Source organism: Hemibagrus wyckioides, linkage group LG05, assembly GCF_019097595.1.
Source record: "Hemibagrus wyckioides isolate EC202008001 linkage group LG05, SWU_Hwy_1.0, whole genome shotgun sequence".
Classification (NCBI taxonomy): domain Eukaryota; kingdom Metazoa; phylum Chordata; class Actinopteri; order Siluriformes; family Bagridae; genus Hemibagrus; species Hemibagrus wyckioides.
The window spans coordinates 25,371,759-25,389,713 of NC_080714.1; the positions used below are offsets into that span (position 1 = coordinate 25,371,759).

Sequence of the window (17,955 nt, forward strand, 5' to 3'; positions counted from 1 at the left end):
CCACCACAACCATCCCACCTCAACCATCCCACCTCAACCATCCCACCACAACCATCCCACCTCAACCATCCCACCTCAACCATCCCACCACAACCATCCCACCTCAACCATCCCACCACAACCATCCCACCTCAACCATCCCACCTCAACCATCCCACCACAACCATCCCACCTCAACCATCCCACCTCAACCATCCCACCTCAACCATCCCACCACAACCATCCCACCTCAACCATCCCACCACAACCATCCCACCTCAACCATCCCACCACAACCATCCCACCTCAACCATCCCACCACAACCATCCCACCACAACCATCCAACCACAACCATCCCACCTCAACCATCCCACCACAACCATCCAACCACAACCATCCCACCTCAGGGGAGGTGGGATCCTGCACTCTCATTGCTCTGGCCCGGGTTCGATTCATGAGCAGGTAGCTAACCCAGCCAATGAGCCGGTCCCAAGCCTGCATAAAATGGGAGGTTTGCATCAGGAAGGGCATCCGGCATAAAAAAAAACCCTGTGCCAAATCAAATACACGGAGCAGATGATCCACTGTGCCGACCCTGAACAGGGAGCAGCCGAGAAAACAACATTATATTTATCTTTGGGTTGCAAAATGGCATCTGTAACGAATGCCATCTGTTTCCTGATGAAAACTAAATGCCCCTCTGTCCTATATGTTCTACTTCTGGACCTGCATACACACACACTCTCTCTCTCTCTTTCTCTTTTTCTCTCCCTCCCTCTTTTTTCTCCCTCTTTGTTTTTTTCTCTCTCTCTTTCTCCCTTTCTTCCCCCACTCTCTCTCTCTTCATTTGTTCCCTCTCTGTCTCTTTCTCTCTCTCTTTTTTCTCTCTGTCTTTTTCTCGCTGTTTCTCCCTTTCTTCCCCCATTCTCTCTTTCTCTCTTAATTTTTCTCCCTCTATGTCTCTTTCTCTCTCTCTCTCTTCTTTCTCTCTGTCTCAATCTCTCTCTCTCTCTCTCTCTCTCTCTCTCTATCTCCCTTGTTCTGTGTATACAGCAGTAAATTTAGCTGTGGGTCTGAGAGGCTTAATGTCCCAAGGGGTTTCTCTAATTCTCCAGCTATCAGCTGCCTGATGGTTTATCTCGCTCCTCAGCCTCTATTCAGCAGCTCCTGGTAAAGACGACGTCATTAAGCCGTGCGCTGTGTGAAACCTGTCAGTGTGTGTCTATGGGAGAGACGTGAGCCGAGGCGTGGGGTTTTGTCTGGAACTCGTGGTGGAGCTGAGAAACACTCGTGTCACGTGAAGCCTGTTGTCTCCTCTGGCAAAGACCCTTAAATACACGGTCTCAACTGTTCCACGGGGGGAGTCGTCGGGGACGTGACGGTTTTTATGACATTTCCCTCGAGTCTGAAACCCTCGTTTGATGTTTGTTCGGGAAAATAAGACACAGGACAAAAGTGAGCTAGGTACAGAAATTCTGCAAAAGAAATAGTGGAGCATTTATCAAGCAAAGCAGTATACGGTACACCACATCTCCGACACACATCTCTAACGCCTGATCAGTTCAATTCTGGAAGTTTAAAAGCAGGAACAAATATATATGTTTATCAAACTCTCTAACAAGGAAGGAGTGACATGAAAAAGCTATTCTTATTTAGCTTTATCAGACTTTTTTATCACGACAGTGGGAAGTCATTTACATAAATTTCCATTTACATTAAAGTTGCTTTACGATTTATTGACATTATGCTCCCTTAATGATGTCGTTACATTCAGCACATGAGCATAACTCATTAAATACAATTATAGATGAGAAAGCAGAGAAAGCTGGTTCCAGGTAGCTAGCTAACATAGATTTTACTATCATAACTATTTAGGTTATTATGGCATATTTTAACAGGTTTGTTGACTCTTAAATAAGCTAGTGAAATATTATAACAAAACAAATCAAGGCTCTGACATTAAAATCCAAAACTGTGTTTGTCTAAACCAAGTTTAGCCGGCTTACTCAGCTTCACAGACTCCTGGGAAATCTGACTGGTTTCTCTTTTTTATTCTGTATACAGTGGAACCTCGGCAAAGGAATTTAATTCGTTCTGGAGGTGAAAATTTGTATTGCGAAACGAATTTTCCCATAGGAGATAACGTAAATGCAGATAATCCGTTCCAGCCGCCCAAAAATATGAGCAATATTCCCAATACGAAGCGTATGTAAACTGTTTGGCTGCTTACAAAGAACTGACCCAAGCCAAGCATTCCATGTCAAGGCTCCTCACAGGAAGTCGTGCCACCAAGCTTGGGCTACAAATAGAACAAATCACCCACGCCACCAATCTGTCAACAAAAAAATCACCTAGCTTTCGAATGCATGCCGAAGTCGGGCATCATGGGGTTGGTATCGAGGGTGTTGAATCTTTCCAAACAGCTTTCGCTGACTGAAGTTTTTGTAAAATTTGTAAACTCGCTTCAGTTGGCTTCGCTCGGCTTTCCATTGACAGCTCCCGGACGTACGTTCATCTTAGCTTGTTCATATGCTAAAAATGCTTATTCCAATGCAAAAATTCGTAAGGTTCTACTATATATGTCATTTTGAACGACGGTTATCGATGAGCAATGAAAAACTGGAATATCTGCACTTCTTCCTCCAGCCACAAGAGCTCACCATTCTGAATGCATAGATGTTCATGTTCGCAATCCAGTTTAAAAATCTCAATATAAACTGGATGAATATGTGGCGAAGTCTTGCCACTGTTGACTAGCTGTCCATTTCTGACTCTTGAATCTCTACCATGCCTCCACAGTAAATCTGCCTTGCCTCCTGATGCATACCTACCTTTGAGATTTCGAGTTTTGAACTCCCCAAAAACATCTTTATGACAGATCCCAGTTCCAAATCCCTCTTCAGGGCTGATTAACGTGACACATACAAAGCACGGCTGATGTGATAAATGTGTTGAAAAGCATTGTTTTGCGGAGTAATGATGTTCATTAAAGGTCAGAACAGTCATCCTCCATATTTAATCACCGCATATGTTAAATAAATGGGTCTGTTGTATTCATTTCATTATATTTTGACAGGGTAACAGCTGCTCTGCTGGGAAACAGGATTAACCAATCGGGAATGTGTATTTTTTTTCCTATTTCTGTTCTATTACCAGCTAGCACAGAGATATCGAGGCGAAATTAGCTTCAATGGAATTGCTAGCAATGTATTTCATAGGTTATTTTATTTTTTAGGCATATAGATGATATTAATATAGCACAATTGCTTGGGGGTAATAATTAAACAAAATTCATTCCTCACTACACTGGTTCCCTTCGATATTCTTCAAGTTTTCGATTTTTTGTGAGTGATTTTTGTTGCTATTTTTTTTTAAAATTCAGCTCTGTCTCTGATTCTTTACACTTAGTCTTAACAGATCTACAAAAACTATCATGACACATTTAAAGAGTCTCAAAATATTCTGTTCAACATCAGTCAAATATTCTCCTCCACATTATTAAGGAAACCTCTGTAGCAGCAGCTTGAAGTCTACCTCACAAGGCTAACTAGCAATTAACTAGCCGACTAGCGATTAGCAATGGCAAGAGGACACGGAGGTGCACATTCATGCATATTCATGGACTCCTGTTTTTTATGAGGGTAATGATATAGAGATATTCCTAAGCCACTTTTAGTAGTTTCTAGGGCATTAAAACATATAAAACATATTATTATTCTGCATAGATTATTTTAATGGTTACAGAATCTAGGTTCAGAGGTATTTAAAATGTCAGATTCAAAATGGCTCTCAAGAGTTACGCAGCAGCTACCTCCATCTGGCCCCTAAAAGATGAACGATGGAGATGGATATTACTGACGTATTGGGACACGACACAGCTTGTTGAAAAATTGAGGACCCTGAAGCCCTGGACTGAAGTGCAAATATCTTCTTTAACAAAATAAAAAAAAAAAAATCTGCCCCAGAGTGATAGACTTCCGGCCTCTTGGATGATTTCTCTGACTCTGGGGTGTACAGCGCTGCTAAAGCAGGAGGACAGAAGTGTCGTGTGTGTCTGTGTGTGTGTGTGTGTATGGTGTTTGCGCCTGGTAGTAAATGTGTGGATTTAGAGTGTGTGTGTGTGTGTGTGTGTATCTGGTGGTGAATGAGCGGATTTAGAGAGTGTGTGTGTGTGTGTGTGTGTGTGTGTCCATTCAGTGCATTACTCATCATTGTGTCAAGGTGGTTTGTGTTGTGAGGAGAACACGCTGAGGTTAGCTTAGCACAGGAAGTGATAACCTCAGTGAAATTTCGGCCTCAGAATCCCTGACAGAGCTCAGCTGACATTCACTCCGAATCAACCTCAACCTCAAAAAAACCCCACACTCAGCTAAAGAATTAAATAACCATTAAATATGACTAAAATACCAAGCAAAGTACTACAGCTGGACTTTTCCAGGTTCTTTCATGTCATTAAGGTCTTGTCATGCCACATGATTGTATAGTATTATTTTGATGTCACTATTGAGGTCCTTGACTGATTATCTTGTGTTCACCTGTACTGTGTCTCACCATGATTCTACCCTTTCTACCCTGATGTTTCTGTTCCTGCAAATCATGCTTGGGGTATTGGCGGTATTGGTAGTGGTGATTCAAGTGGTAAAGGCTCGGGGTTGTTGATAAGGGCTCAAGCCCCAGCACCACCAAGCTCCCCTGTTGGGCAATTAGACAAGGCCCTAAACCCTCCCTGTTGTATCATAGCTGCCCCTGTGCTCTGACCCCAACTTCCTCAGCTGGGATATGTAAAGAAAAGAATTCCACTGTGCTGTAATGTATGTGAGGCAATAATAAAGGCTTCGTGCTCTCAGTTTTTCTTTACTCTCACTGATGCTGCCTTCACTTCTTGATGGAAATGTCATGAGTGAAATCTGGATCATCATCTTTTTAGTTGAATGCATGTTGATAACAAGGAATTTACATTTACATTTCTGGCATGATAAGACTGACTATATTGGGGAAAAAATAGAATACATTTCTGGCATTTGGCAGACACCCTTATCCAGAGCGACTACAATTTATCTCATTTTATATAACTGAGCAATCAAGGGTTAAGGGTCTTGCTCAGGGGCCCAGAAATGGCAGTTTGGTGGACCTGGGATTTGTACTCACAACCTTCCTATCAGTAGTCCAACACCTTAAAAACTAAGCTACAACATCCAATTTGAAGCTAAAGATGCTACGTTACTTACAGAGGTTAAGCATTCTGAAGTCTGGTTCAGCTGAGAGCTAATTTCAGGTGTAACATGCAGAATTTAGAGGTTAGAGGACATGAAAGCTACAAGTAAACTAACAAATGTGTGCATATGTGGAATCCAAGAGTCACTGTACGTATTTCTGTTTGAAAAACGACTAGCTAGCATAGAGATATCAAATTGTTTTCAGTGGAAGTGCTAGAAATGTATTTTATTAGGTATTTATTTATTTATTTTCATAGGCGTATTAACATTATTAATATAGCACAGTTGCTTGATGGTAATAACTAAATGAAGTTTATTCCTCACTACACTGGTTGCCTTCGATATTCCTCAAGTTTTAGATTTATTTGTGCCTGAATTTTGCTGCTATTTTTGTTTCTATTAAGTTCTGTTTCTCTCAAACTTAGAGTCTCAGAGTTTAGAATCTTAGAGTCTTGTCAGTTTACTTGTAGCGTTCATGTCCTCAAACCTCTAACTTGCATGTATAGCTTCAATCTGGATGTGGTAGGGCCCTGAGCAAGGTCCTTGTGATGGAAAATTTTACATGGAGAAGCTGTTTGTGAGGTTCTGACCTTCTGTATGCGTGACTAGAAGATGTTTGTGACTAGAAATTGTTATGACCAGAGATTGTTTGCACAAAATATTATAGGGACAGAGTGGCAATTGAGACTAGATGGCAAGGCTCAAGGCTTAGACTCGGGGCTGGATCTGGATCAGGCGTTGTAATGTAGCCAATATTTTCCTTTCCTTAATCCTGTTTTGTGTTTAAATCCTGATTATAAATTCCTTCACTTTTCATTTGTATTGGGTCCTGTTGCGCAACAGCACAAATTGTGTATCTTTTTACTCTTGCCCCTACCTAACCATGTGCCATCTTTCTCAAAATTTCCACATGACCCTTAACCCTTTATTGCTCAGTTGTATAAAATGAGATAAAATGTAAGTCGCTCTGGATAAGGGTGTCTGCTAAATGCCAGAAATCACAGAAATGTGAAAGTGTTTGCAAATCCTCTCGTGGCCAGCAGAGGGTGCTAAAAACGACGAACTTTACGACGTTTCGCAAATTAATTAAATAAACATTAACTGAGAAAAAAATGGCACGATAGAACGGCACCAAGGCTTCGCGACACCCGAACACCTGTCTGTAAAACATCAAAGGCTGTGAAACTCACCAATATTGTCACTTCTGAGTGCGCACAATTTGTTTTATGATATTGTACTATTCCGAGCCGTGCGGCGCAGCTGAACACTCCAGTGCACATCAGCACCGAGCCCTTTGTCATGCTAAACAGGCAGCGAATAAATGCTTTGCACATTAAAGCAGCAAACAGGAAAACAGCACACCTGATAAACAGAACGAGGCGATTGCCGAGGTTTTGTCCACGCTTGAACGAGCAGGCCTCGAACCGGAATAATGACAGGCAGCAGTTCGCTGCTTCTCTGTACTTGCATGTAAAAAGGGTCTGGTTTAATGAAGCTGCTGGTCCTCAGCTCTGCTGGACTCCGTGCTTTTGTCTCTCTTCTGCTTCTGGCTGTATATTTTGGACGTCTAATTAGAGGCTTTGCTCAAGACAGATGTTCTCATATGGACAACTGCCACTGTCTCCCTTATTTGCATTTCCTCTGAACCACTAAGACATCTGTCTTTTTTTAGATCAGCCCACCGAGAAAAACTTCAATGTTCGTCATTTCGTAGCACAGTGTTCCACAAACCTGATAAGAGAAAAACCCTGATGTGTTTGGACATTCTTCATTAATAGCTTTTTCTCCAGCCATTATGTATAGAAATCCTCTCTTTCAGCCAAACATACCTACAGATTTGAGTTACTGAAGATGTTTTTCAAGCAGCTTGGCACATAGAATATGCTAATAAGTTCCTGAAAGGGTTCCTCTATTGTAAACAAACCTAATGTTTGCAACAGAAAGTTCCTGAAAAGGTTTATTCATTGGTAAACACATAAACACTTCTTAGTTCCTGAAAAGGTTCCTTCAGATTTTCAGAGTTCCTAAAAATGTTCTGCTGGGTACACATCTAAAATTCTCCACTTCATGAAAAGGTTTATCCACTGGAAAATACATACATTTGTAAATTCATGGAAAAGTTCCTCCAGTGCAAACACAAACAACAACCTGTTCCTGAAAAGGTTTATCCATTGGAAAAGACATAGAAGATTCTTGGTTCCTGAAAAGGTTCCACCCATGGGAACCCAGTTGAAGTTTCAGAGTTCCTGAAACAGTTCCACATGTAATATTTCTAAAAAGGTTCCACTGGTGATAACAAACATAAAGTACATGTGATCCTAAACCATTTAACCACATAGCTAAAGTTCCTAAAAAGGTTCCTTCAGTTCAAAATAAATAAAGTTCAGAGTTCCTGAAAAAGCTCCACAGGTGGAAACAAAAAATCAGAAAAAAACATCTAAAATTTCTGAGTTCCTGAAAAGGTTCCTCCAGCGTTTTTTTCAATGGAACTGGATCCACCATTGGTGTAATTAACAGCATTAAAACAATAAATCACCACAAAACTATTACAAATCATGTGAGAAAGCAAACCAAGACCTCAGAAAAGTATAATGAGCAAAGACAGAAGTTTAGACTCAGAAAAAACTCAAGTGGTGGCATGGTTCCAGTTTCTGGCCTCCCAACAGGATGATATATTCACATAGCTGGACATGATTATTGTAGAACTGTAGACACTGAATTCTGCTATAAATGAGACATTTCTAGAAGCAATGAAGATGTTGGGCTTAAGTGGAAGTGTGTGTAAAAGAGTAACCCCAACACTAACATCCAGCACCAACGCTGCCTTCATGTTCCATTAGAGCAGATTAGTTTCTCATCAAATCAATTTCTCTTCTTTCTTCTGAACAAGCTGCAGGGAAACGCAGCAGAGCTGTACATGTGCTCGGTTCTCCTCCCTCATGAAACCTCCTCCTTTTTAATTCACCGTCTTATATAAGGCCCGTGTAGGATGGATTAGAGAGGAGAAGGAGTCCAGGCAGGAGCGGCAGAGATATGGGCTTTTACTGGGGTGCAAATCGACAAATTTGTCACAGAGATTCTGTACATTCTCTGCTAGACGACACAGCAGAAGAAGAGAGAGAGAGAGAGAGAGAGAGAGAGAGACGAGCCCTGGAACATGGCTTCCAGCAGACAGTTTTCCAAGACTGCTATTGAACTGGTCTGAATGACTTGTTTACCCTGAAGATACTTTTATTTTTCCAGCAAATACTCCATACCTCCTGTTCCTTTTTTCTGAGAGCAGCCTGGTGAGAGAGCTGGTCATGGATCAGTGAGCAATTCTTTTGGCAGCGATGCCCAAACATAAAGGCAATCCTTGGCAATCTTGTCTGTTTGCCGCAGGCTAAATAAACTCCTCTTCAAATGCATTATTTTACTCAGTCCAAAATAGAGCTCGAACCAGCTGCTACAATATAAACCAGCACACCGCCTTGTATAAGATGATACTGTATACAATATGTAATGTAAGGAGGAAACTCCTGAAGTGTGCTGCTGTAGGAAAGCTATCAACAATAGCGTGCTGTCATGCACCATAAAATGATTTGAAGTGTCCGATTTTCTTCCAGCGCTTGACAACCGAAGCGTTTTACCTCTATACGTGACTCAATTTTGCTCATACTAGAATACAATCATTTTTTATCCATTTATATATACATCTAACTGTGAAACAGGTTACTGACTGTAACAAAACGCTGACACTGGAGACTCCCTTCATAAATGTTAATACTGGTGATAACATCTTAAGTTCCCCAGTTTCTGAAAAGGTTTGTCTATTAGAAAATACGTAAATGTTTCTTAGTTCCTGACAAGGTTCCTCCAGTGGGTACACACTTTCGGAGATCCTGAATCAGTTTCACTAGTGAAAGCACATCTAATATTTCTGAAAATGTTCCACTTGTGATGATACCTCTAAACGGTTCCTGAGATTCTAAATAGGTTCCAAAGGTGATAACACGTCTAAATTGTTCCTGAGCTCCTGAAATGGTGATAACCTGTCTAAACAGTTCCTGAGTTCCTGAAAAGGTCCCACTGATAATAACATATCTAAACATTTTTTTAAGTTCCAGAAAAGTTTCCTCTGCTGATAACACGTCAAAACAGTTCATGAGTTGCAAAAGTGGTTTCATTCGTCTAAACGGTTTCTAAGTTCCTGAAAAGGTTCCATTGATGATAATACATCTAAACATTTTTGAAGTTCCTGAATAGATTCCACTGGTGGTAACATGTCTAAATGAGTTCCTAAAAATGGTGATGAAATATCTAAACAGTGCCTGAGTTCCTGAAATTGTTCCACTTGTGATGACATGCCTAAACATATTCTGAGATCTTGAAAATGTTCCATTGGTAATAACATGTGTAAACAGTTTCTGAGTTCCTGAAATGGTTCCTCTGGTGATAACCTGTTTAAACAGTTCCTAAGCTCCTGAAGAGATTCCACTTGTGATAACACATCTAAACATTTTTGGAGTTCCTGAATAGATTCCACTGGTGATAATATTATGAGTTCCAGAAAAGATTCCACTGTTGATAGGTTTCTGAGTTCCTGAAATGGTGATAAAATATCGAAACAGTTCCTGAGTTCCTGAAATGGTTCCACTTGTGATGACACATCTAAACAGTTCCTGAGATCCTGAAATGGTTTCACTGATGATAGCATGTCTAAACATTTTCTGAGATCCTGAAAAGATTCCACTGGTGATAAGTCTCTGAGTTCCTGAAAAGATTCCACTGTTTATAAGTTTGAGTTCCTGAAAAGATTCCATTGGTGGTAATAGGTCTAAATGGTTCCTGAGTTTCTGAAATGGTTCCACTTGTGATGAAATGTCTAAATGGTTTCCGAGATCCTGAAGAGCTTCCACTGGTGATATGTCTAAACGCTTCCTGAGTTCCTGAAATGGTTCTACTGGTGATAACACTTCTAAAGGTCTTCTGAGTTCCTGAAAAGGTTCCAGCTAATTTCCTTAAAAGGTGCAAGAGAGTCTTTTCTATAAAAAACAGTAACGTATTAGAGCACGAGCGCTAACATAAACCTGTGTCCTGCAGATGAAACACTAGTCATGGCTACTGACCAGTCAGAATTGCGAATTCAGCAGCGCTGTAGTGTGAACATATGCAATGAATTATTCCCCATTTGAAATGTTAAATCATTGTTCACCGTGTTCGCACACGTCATTACAGCAATGAAGACAGGCTCTGTTTCTGAAACAGCAGTGACCTTTTCGGATAAAATATTCAGCCAGTCTTTTGTAGTTTTGCACTGCTGTCAGCTTTGGCCACGAACACGTTTCAGCCAGCTGGCGCTCTCCAGAGAAAGCTGGCTATTTTTTGATATGTAGATCAAACACTTGTCAATATGCACTGGGGTGCTTTGTGATGCCAGACAGTGGTTCGGCAGTCTGTCTCGCCAGATTGGACATTTCAAAATCCAAAAGCTGCTCATCATGAAGGAAGCGATTTTTTTTTTACACCGTTTTATTGCATCCACATTTCATTGCTGTTTACAGGGAAAACTTGTGAAATTAAAAAAAAGTCTTTCGGACTCAATCGTGTGTCACCACTAAGAGTAAAACCAAACCAATAGCAGGAGCCTCAGGGAGCAGAGAACAGCAGAGAGCCTGATTAGTCGCCGTGATTAGTTACCCTGACTGATTACATAGTCGTCAATTAACAGCTGCCTTGGGCTGCTGGAGCCAAGCCTCGCCACCGTGGAGGAATCAGCTAAGCATCCATGCCAAAGCTGATTTACAGGATTTACATCAGGTTCAAGGGGTCGGAGAGTTCAAACAACAGTTACTATGACCTCGTCTCGTGTACGACACACGCGGCCAACCACGGCCCACAAACTTGGGACAAAAAGCATTTACCTTTTATTTAGTTTCATCACTATTCTAACCACAGCCTACAAAATTATGACAAAAAGCAATTAAAAGGGGAAAGCGAAATCTTGGTGGAACTTATTAACCGCTCGTTCTCAGATCTTAAGTGTGCTCGTTGGGAAATGAGGGCCTCATTAAAAGTAGTTGCGTTCGGATTGTAAAGCTGTGAAACTTATAGATAAAAGATTCACAGACAGCGCTAGTATTTCACTTCTAGCATTTCACAGAAAAAAGTCACTTGATTCGGATATTTTTTGAGATTATTTTTTTTTAGATTAAAACATAAAGTCTTGTATGTGAGCTTAAAAACCAAAGCAATCCATTATGCTTAAAAGAACATATAAATTTTCTTATAAAACCATCATCTGTGTGACTCAGACTGCAAACACCAAATATCAGCCAAATTTATTTTTTCTTTACGGTCTATTTTTATATGTGGAAAAGTTCTGTTTTATTTTCGAAGCCCTCTCTGCTTTGCAGACTTTCGTTACATGTGACTTAGCTGTAAATAATGTACATGCTCTAAACCGGGTTACAAGAAATGGGACGAGACTTTTAGGCCAGGAAAATGCCAGTTCTGGCACTGCATTTGCACTAGAACTAGGTCTCGGGAGGCGTTTTGGCCTAAAGTAGGTTTGAAACTCCCAGTGCAAAGGCAGATTTCACAGAAGTCACACCTGTGTTGCGCCTCCCGACCCAAAGCAGTGCATCCGTGTGTTTTTTCCGAACACAAAAACTGGGCCAAAATAGAAAACAGTGCCTCACCCCGAACACATTATAGCAAAATCAGCAAATTACGCTTGCACAAAAATAGGGCCTGGAGAAATTTAGCCATGAGATATATATATATATATATATATATATATATATACTCTTTGGAAAAAGTACAGCAGTCTGTTGCAACCCATTAAAATCTTGTATTATGATTGAGTTATTTATTATGAAGCACATTATCCAGTAACTACTATGAATTATCCAGTAACTACAGTAAAAAGGTGTATAGTTACCAGAGTAAAGGATATACGTCTGGAGCCATAGACATGTCATGGGAGTTTGAAAAGAGATTAAAAATGTCTCTGGGAATTATGATACTCAGACTGATTTAGCTGATCCATCTTCTTTTGTTAAGGGTAGCGGAGATGCAGAGATGCTACGGATGCACTATTTGTGGATTGTTAATCAGTACTCCCTGGATTTCAGGTAGGGGTTTTTTAACATTGTTCGGTTTTACTGCGCTTTTTAAAATAATTGTGATGCAACTTGGGAAAAATGTGTGCTGTTTTTTGCAGAATACTGCTTGTTGTTGTTGTTCTTTCAGCTGCTTCCTGTTCAGGGTCACCACAGTGGATTATTTGGTCCACATGTTTCGATATGGCACAAGTTTTACACCACATGTCCTTCCTGAGGCAACCCTCCCTTATTGGGTTTGGGACCGGCTCTGAGAGTTAACTCTTCAGCGGCTGGGTCAGCTCCCTGCTCAGGAATCAAACCTGGGCCACTGGGCCATGAGAGCATGGGATTCTGCTGCCAGACCACCAGGAGGCATTAAGAAACTACTTGAATTGAAGAAATTGCAAGATTTCTGTAAGGCACATGAATTGAAGAGGATGATAACATCACACAACATGTCTCGGCCCAAATCTGCAGAAAATCTACAGTCATTTCGAAAAATTCTAAGCTCCTTCGAATATAATGGAGTTTGTGTGATTTCTATTGACTGGAAATCTCTAAATACCTTTTGATGTGTTGTGATTTTTCTGAGACGTTCCATTGTGGTGGTTGGGATGCATTATCGCATTCACATAATCCAACAAATATAAGCCATATTGGTCTGAATAAAGCCTTTAGCACTCTTTTAAGATTATTACTTGTCACAAAGTACAAGTTGACCCACATATAATCTCAGCTCTGCTGTCCATGTCAGATTACATGACGAAGATTCACTATAGACCTGTGTTTACGTGCATCAGCATGACAGAAATCGGGCTGGCGTAAACACAGTCCTGCTCCAACGTGAGCTCGAGGTTAAGAGGATCATTTTCCTGTCCATTAGCATGTTTCATCTATGTCTCACCCCTGTCATTATCATATTTGTAAGCATCTATTGTGTTTTGCATCATCCTGTGATGTTCTCCTATTAGTGGCTTTGAGGTGAACATTGTAGCAGAGCTTATATACTGAGGTTTGAATCAAAATTTCAGACACTGCCAGAACATTGCCGCAAATTACCCTAAAGTGACACGTTATACACCAAAGGGGACCAAAGAATTCTTTTAAAATATATATTTTTGTGTCAGAATTTGTATAGTGTAAGACAGAATAGTCTTATATCACATAAGTGATCCACCCCAGTCAGTGAGACAGTCCCAGTTTTCCCCAAACTACTTCCTGTTTCAAAAGGTCCAGGTGTGAAAAGTGTCACATGACCTTAATAAGCACAAACACACACACACACACACACACGCTCATACATGCTAGACTGACCTCAAAGAGTCGAAGTACGTTGGCCACCATGATGGAGACAGAGCTGGCCGATGCCCCGATCACACCCACCACACGTTCCGGCTTGCGTATGATCGGTTGTTCCCCATTGGAGCACCGGATATCAGACGTATCTTTCTGGATAAGAGCCTGGACGAACGTGAGCGACTGCTCCAGTGCGTACGTGTCTCGTGAGCACGTGTCCAGAATCCGTGCGCCCAGCGTGATGTTGGGCAGCAGCTCGGGGTCGCTGTTGATCTGGTCCAGCGCATACAACATGGCTTCCATGCGATGAATTCCCTTCTCCTTTTTAATCTCACCACATGCTTGACCCAAGGGCCCTTTGGAGTGCACAGGGAAGAGCCCACCGAGTGTGATGTCACCAGGGATTTTGATCGAATGCGGATGCGAGTGCTGGTGCGCCATCAAAGCTGGGCTGACCCACACAGAGAAGATCCACAGGAGGCATGGCCAAGTGGGTGAGCTCCAACTGGGATGCAGTCTGAGATCTAATAACGGGGATGGCGGGGAGTGGGATGCCATGGCACGTTTGTGTTTTACAGCAAGCGTTCATCCACGACCCAAAGAACCTGCCAATAATATAAGAAAAATGGCTTTTAATTTTTTTATCAAGAGAGCAAAACAGTTGTGTTGTGTTGTCTAGTCAGTGCTGCCATGCCATTCCTATCAACCAAAAAGACCAGGGATCTGATAAAAAAAAAAAAAAAATGCTTGGTTATCTGTTATAAAAACGTATCTCTTTGATTGGAATGTCCTCATGGCAGCTTTATAACACACTCTCGTACATTCACAGTAAGCAGTGCATGAAATTGGGAAGCTATTGAGGTGACCCTGTATAAGGGAATGATTCTACAGGCTACAGATTGCAGGTGTGTCCTCCAGCAGCCAGACTGCTATCAGCAGGTTAGTCTGAATGAATGAAGAGCATTATGGGATGGCAGATGGCAGAGCATCAGGGAGCAGAGGTAAACACACTCGTCTGATTTAGAGCGATGGCAAGGCCAGGTGCGGAGCGACTGCTTTTCAGGAGGTCTGGAGAGAGCCACAGTATCGACTGGGTGGAAATGAAAGAGGGGGGCAGACATCACGGAGGAGGAAGGAGCATGCAGGCCAAGGAATTGACAGATAGTAAAGAAAAGAGACTGATAGAGAGAAGGAGATAAAGGTTGTGGAGGTTTTTAAGAATTTGATGGACACACACCAGGTGAAACATTATAGCGCTAAAAGCCCAAAAGCCCTAAAAGTGTAATGGAGCAATAAACACATCAAAATATCTTTATTAGGTGTGTAAAAGGGAATGACAGCAGTAAATACTGTGATGTATAGGTGCAGGCAGGAATGTCTATAAATGGATGGAGAGATAGAATGATGGACATGCATGGAGGGACAAATGGAGAGACTGATGGATGGATGGATGGATGGATGGAGAGACAGATTGATGGATGGGTGAATGGATGGATGGATGAACAGACGAATATACTAATAGACTGGATGGAAAAACACAAGCTTGGATAGATGAATGTATTGACAGAAAGAAGGAAAATCAACAGACAGATAGCTGATGGATAGATGGATAGATAGATGGATGGATGGATGGATGGATGGGTGAACAGACAGATGTACTGAAAGACTGGATGGAAAAAAACACAAGCTTGGATAGATAAATGCATTGACAGAAAGAAGGACAGATCAACAGACAGATAGATAGATGGATGGATGAATGGATGGATGAACAGGCAGATGCACTAATGAAAAAGACAAGCTTGGATAGATGAACTTATTGACAAAAAGAAGGACAGAAATGTCTCATTAAGTAGAGTGTGGCACTGTGAGTGTGTGTTACAGTGTGTCACTGTGTGTGTGTGTGTTACTATGAGTGTGTGCCACTGTAAGTGTGTGTTACAGTGTATCATTGTAAGAGTATGTTACTGTGTGTCACTGTGACTGTGTGTTACAGTGTGTCACTGTGAGAGTGTATTAGTGCATGTCACTTTGAGTGTGTGTTTCAGTGTGTCAATGTGAGAGTGTGTTAGTGTGTGTCACTGTGACTGTGTGTTACAGTGTCTCACTGTGAGAGTGTTAGTGTGTATCATTGTGAGTGTGTTAGAGTGTGTCACCGTGAGTGTGTTTCAGTGTGCGGCTGTGAGTGTGTTAGAGTGTGTCACTGTGAGAGTGTTTTAGAGTGTATCACTGTGAGTGTGTTACAGTGTGTTAGTGTATCACTGTGAGAGTGTGTTACAGAGTGTGTTAGAGTGTGTCACTGTGAGTGTGTTACAGTGTATCACTGTGAGAGTGTGTTACACAGTGTGTTTCAGTGTGTCACTGTGAGAGTGTGTTACAGTGTATCACTGTGAGAGTGTGTTACACAGTGTGTTTCAGTGTGTCACTGTGAGAGTGTGTTAGAGTGTATCACTGAGAGTGTGTTAGAGTGTATCACTGTGAGTGTGTTAGAGTGTATCACTGTGAGTGTGTTACAGAGTGTCATTGTGAGAGTGTGTTACAGTGTATCACTGTGAGTGTGTTACAGAGTGTGTTAGAGTGTGTCACTGTGGGAGTGTGTTACAGTGTATCACTGTGAGTGTGTTTTAATGTGTCACAGAGTGTGTTACAGAGTGTGTCACTCTGAGAGTGTGTTAGTGTGTCACTCTGAGAGTGTGTTACAGTGTATCGCTGTGAGAGTGTGTTACAGTGTGTCACTGTGAGAGTGTTACAGAGTGTCACTGTGAGAGTGTTACAGAGTGTCACTGTGAGAGTGTGTTACAGTGTGTCACTGTGAGAGTGTGTTACAGTGTGTCACTGTGAGAGTGTTACAGAGTGTCACTGTGAGAGTGTGTTACAGAGTGTCACTGTGAGAGTGTTACAGAGTGTCACTGTGAGAGTGTGTTACAGAGTGTCACTGTGAGAGTGTGTTACAGTGTCACTGTGAGAGTGTTACAGAGTGTCACTGTGAGAGTGTGTTACAGTGTGTCACTGTGAGAGTGTTACAGAGTGTCACTGTGAGAGTGTTACAGAGTGTCACTGTGAGAGTGTGTTACAGTGTGTCACTGTGAGAGTGTTACAGAGTGTCACTGTGAGAGTGTTACAGAGTGTCACTGTGAGAGTGTGTTACAGTGTGTCACTGTGAGAGTGTTACAGAGTGTCACTGTGAGAGTGTTACAGAGTGTCACTGTGAGAGTGTGTTACAGTGTCACTGTGAGAGTGTTACAGTGTGTCACTGTGAGAGTGTTACAGAGTGTCACTGTGAGAGTGTGTTACAGAGTGTCACTGTGAGAGTGTGTTACAGTGTGTCACTGTGAGAGTGTTACAGAGTGTCACTGTGAGAGTGTTACAGAGTGTCACTGTGAGAGTGTGTTACAGAGTGTCACTGTGAGAGTGTGTTACAGTGTGTCACTGTGAGAGTGTTACAGAGTGTCACTGTGAGAGTGTTACAGTGTGTCACTGTGAGAGTGTGTTACAGTGTGTCACTGTGAGAGTGTTACAGAGTGTCACTGTGAGAGTGTGTTACAGTGTGTCACTGTGAGAGTGTTACAGAGTGTCACTGTGAGAGTGTGTTACAGAGTGTCACTGTGAGAGTGTTACAGTGTGTCACTGTGAGAGTGTTACAGAGTGTCACTGTGAGTGTGTTACAGTGTGTCACTGTGAGAGTGTTACAGTGTGTCACTGTGAGAGTGTTACAGAGTGTCACTGTGAGAGTGTTACAGAGTGTCACTGTGAGAGTGTGTTACAGAGTGTCACTGTGAGAGTGTGTTACAGTGTGTCACTGTGAGAGTGTTACAGAGTGTCACTGTGAGAGTGTGTTACAGAGTGTCACTGTGAGAGTGTGTTACAGAGTGTCACTGTGAGAGTGTTACAGTGTGTCACTGTGAGAGTGTGTTACAGAGTGTCACTGTGAGAATGTGTTACAGAGTGTCACTGTGAGAGTGTGTTACAGTGTGTCACTGTGAGAATGTGTTACAGAGTGTCACTGTGAGAGTGTGTTACAGTGTGTCACTGTGAGAGTGTGTTACAGAGTGTCACTGTGAGAGTGTTACAGAGTGTCACTGTGAGAGTGTTACAGTGTGTCACTGTGAGTGTGTTACAGTGTGTCACTGTGAGAATGTGTTACAGAGTGTCACTGTGAGAGTGTGTTACAGAGTGTTACTGTGAGAGTGTGTTACAGTGTGTCACTGTGAGAGTGTGTTACAGAGTGTTACTGTGAGAGTGTGTTACAGAGTGTCACTGTGAGAGTGTTACAGAGTGTCACTGTGAGAGTGTTACAGTGTGTCACTGTGAGTGTGTTACAGTGTGTCACTGTGAGAATGTGTTACAGAGTGTCACTGTGAGAGTGTGTTACAGTGTGTCA

At 41.8% G+C, this 17,955-nt stretch overlaps 1 protein-coding gene across 1 annotated transcript in view; it reads right to left on the minus strand.

Annotated features, from left to right (window-relative positions):
• Positions 1-17,955, minus strand: part of grm6a (glutamate receptor, metabotropic 6a) — an 87,000-nt gene that overhangs the window by 56,429 nt on the left and 12,616 nt on the right. The window contains exon 2 of the mRNA XM_058388770.1: positions 13,596-14,182. Within this exon, the coding sequence (XP_058244753.1) occupies positions 13,596-14,135 (540 nt within the window). The 5' untranslated portion in view covers positions 14,136-14,182. The remainder of the gene's footprint in view (positions 1-13,595; positions 14,183-17,955) is intronic.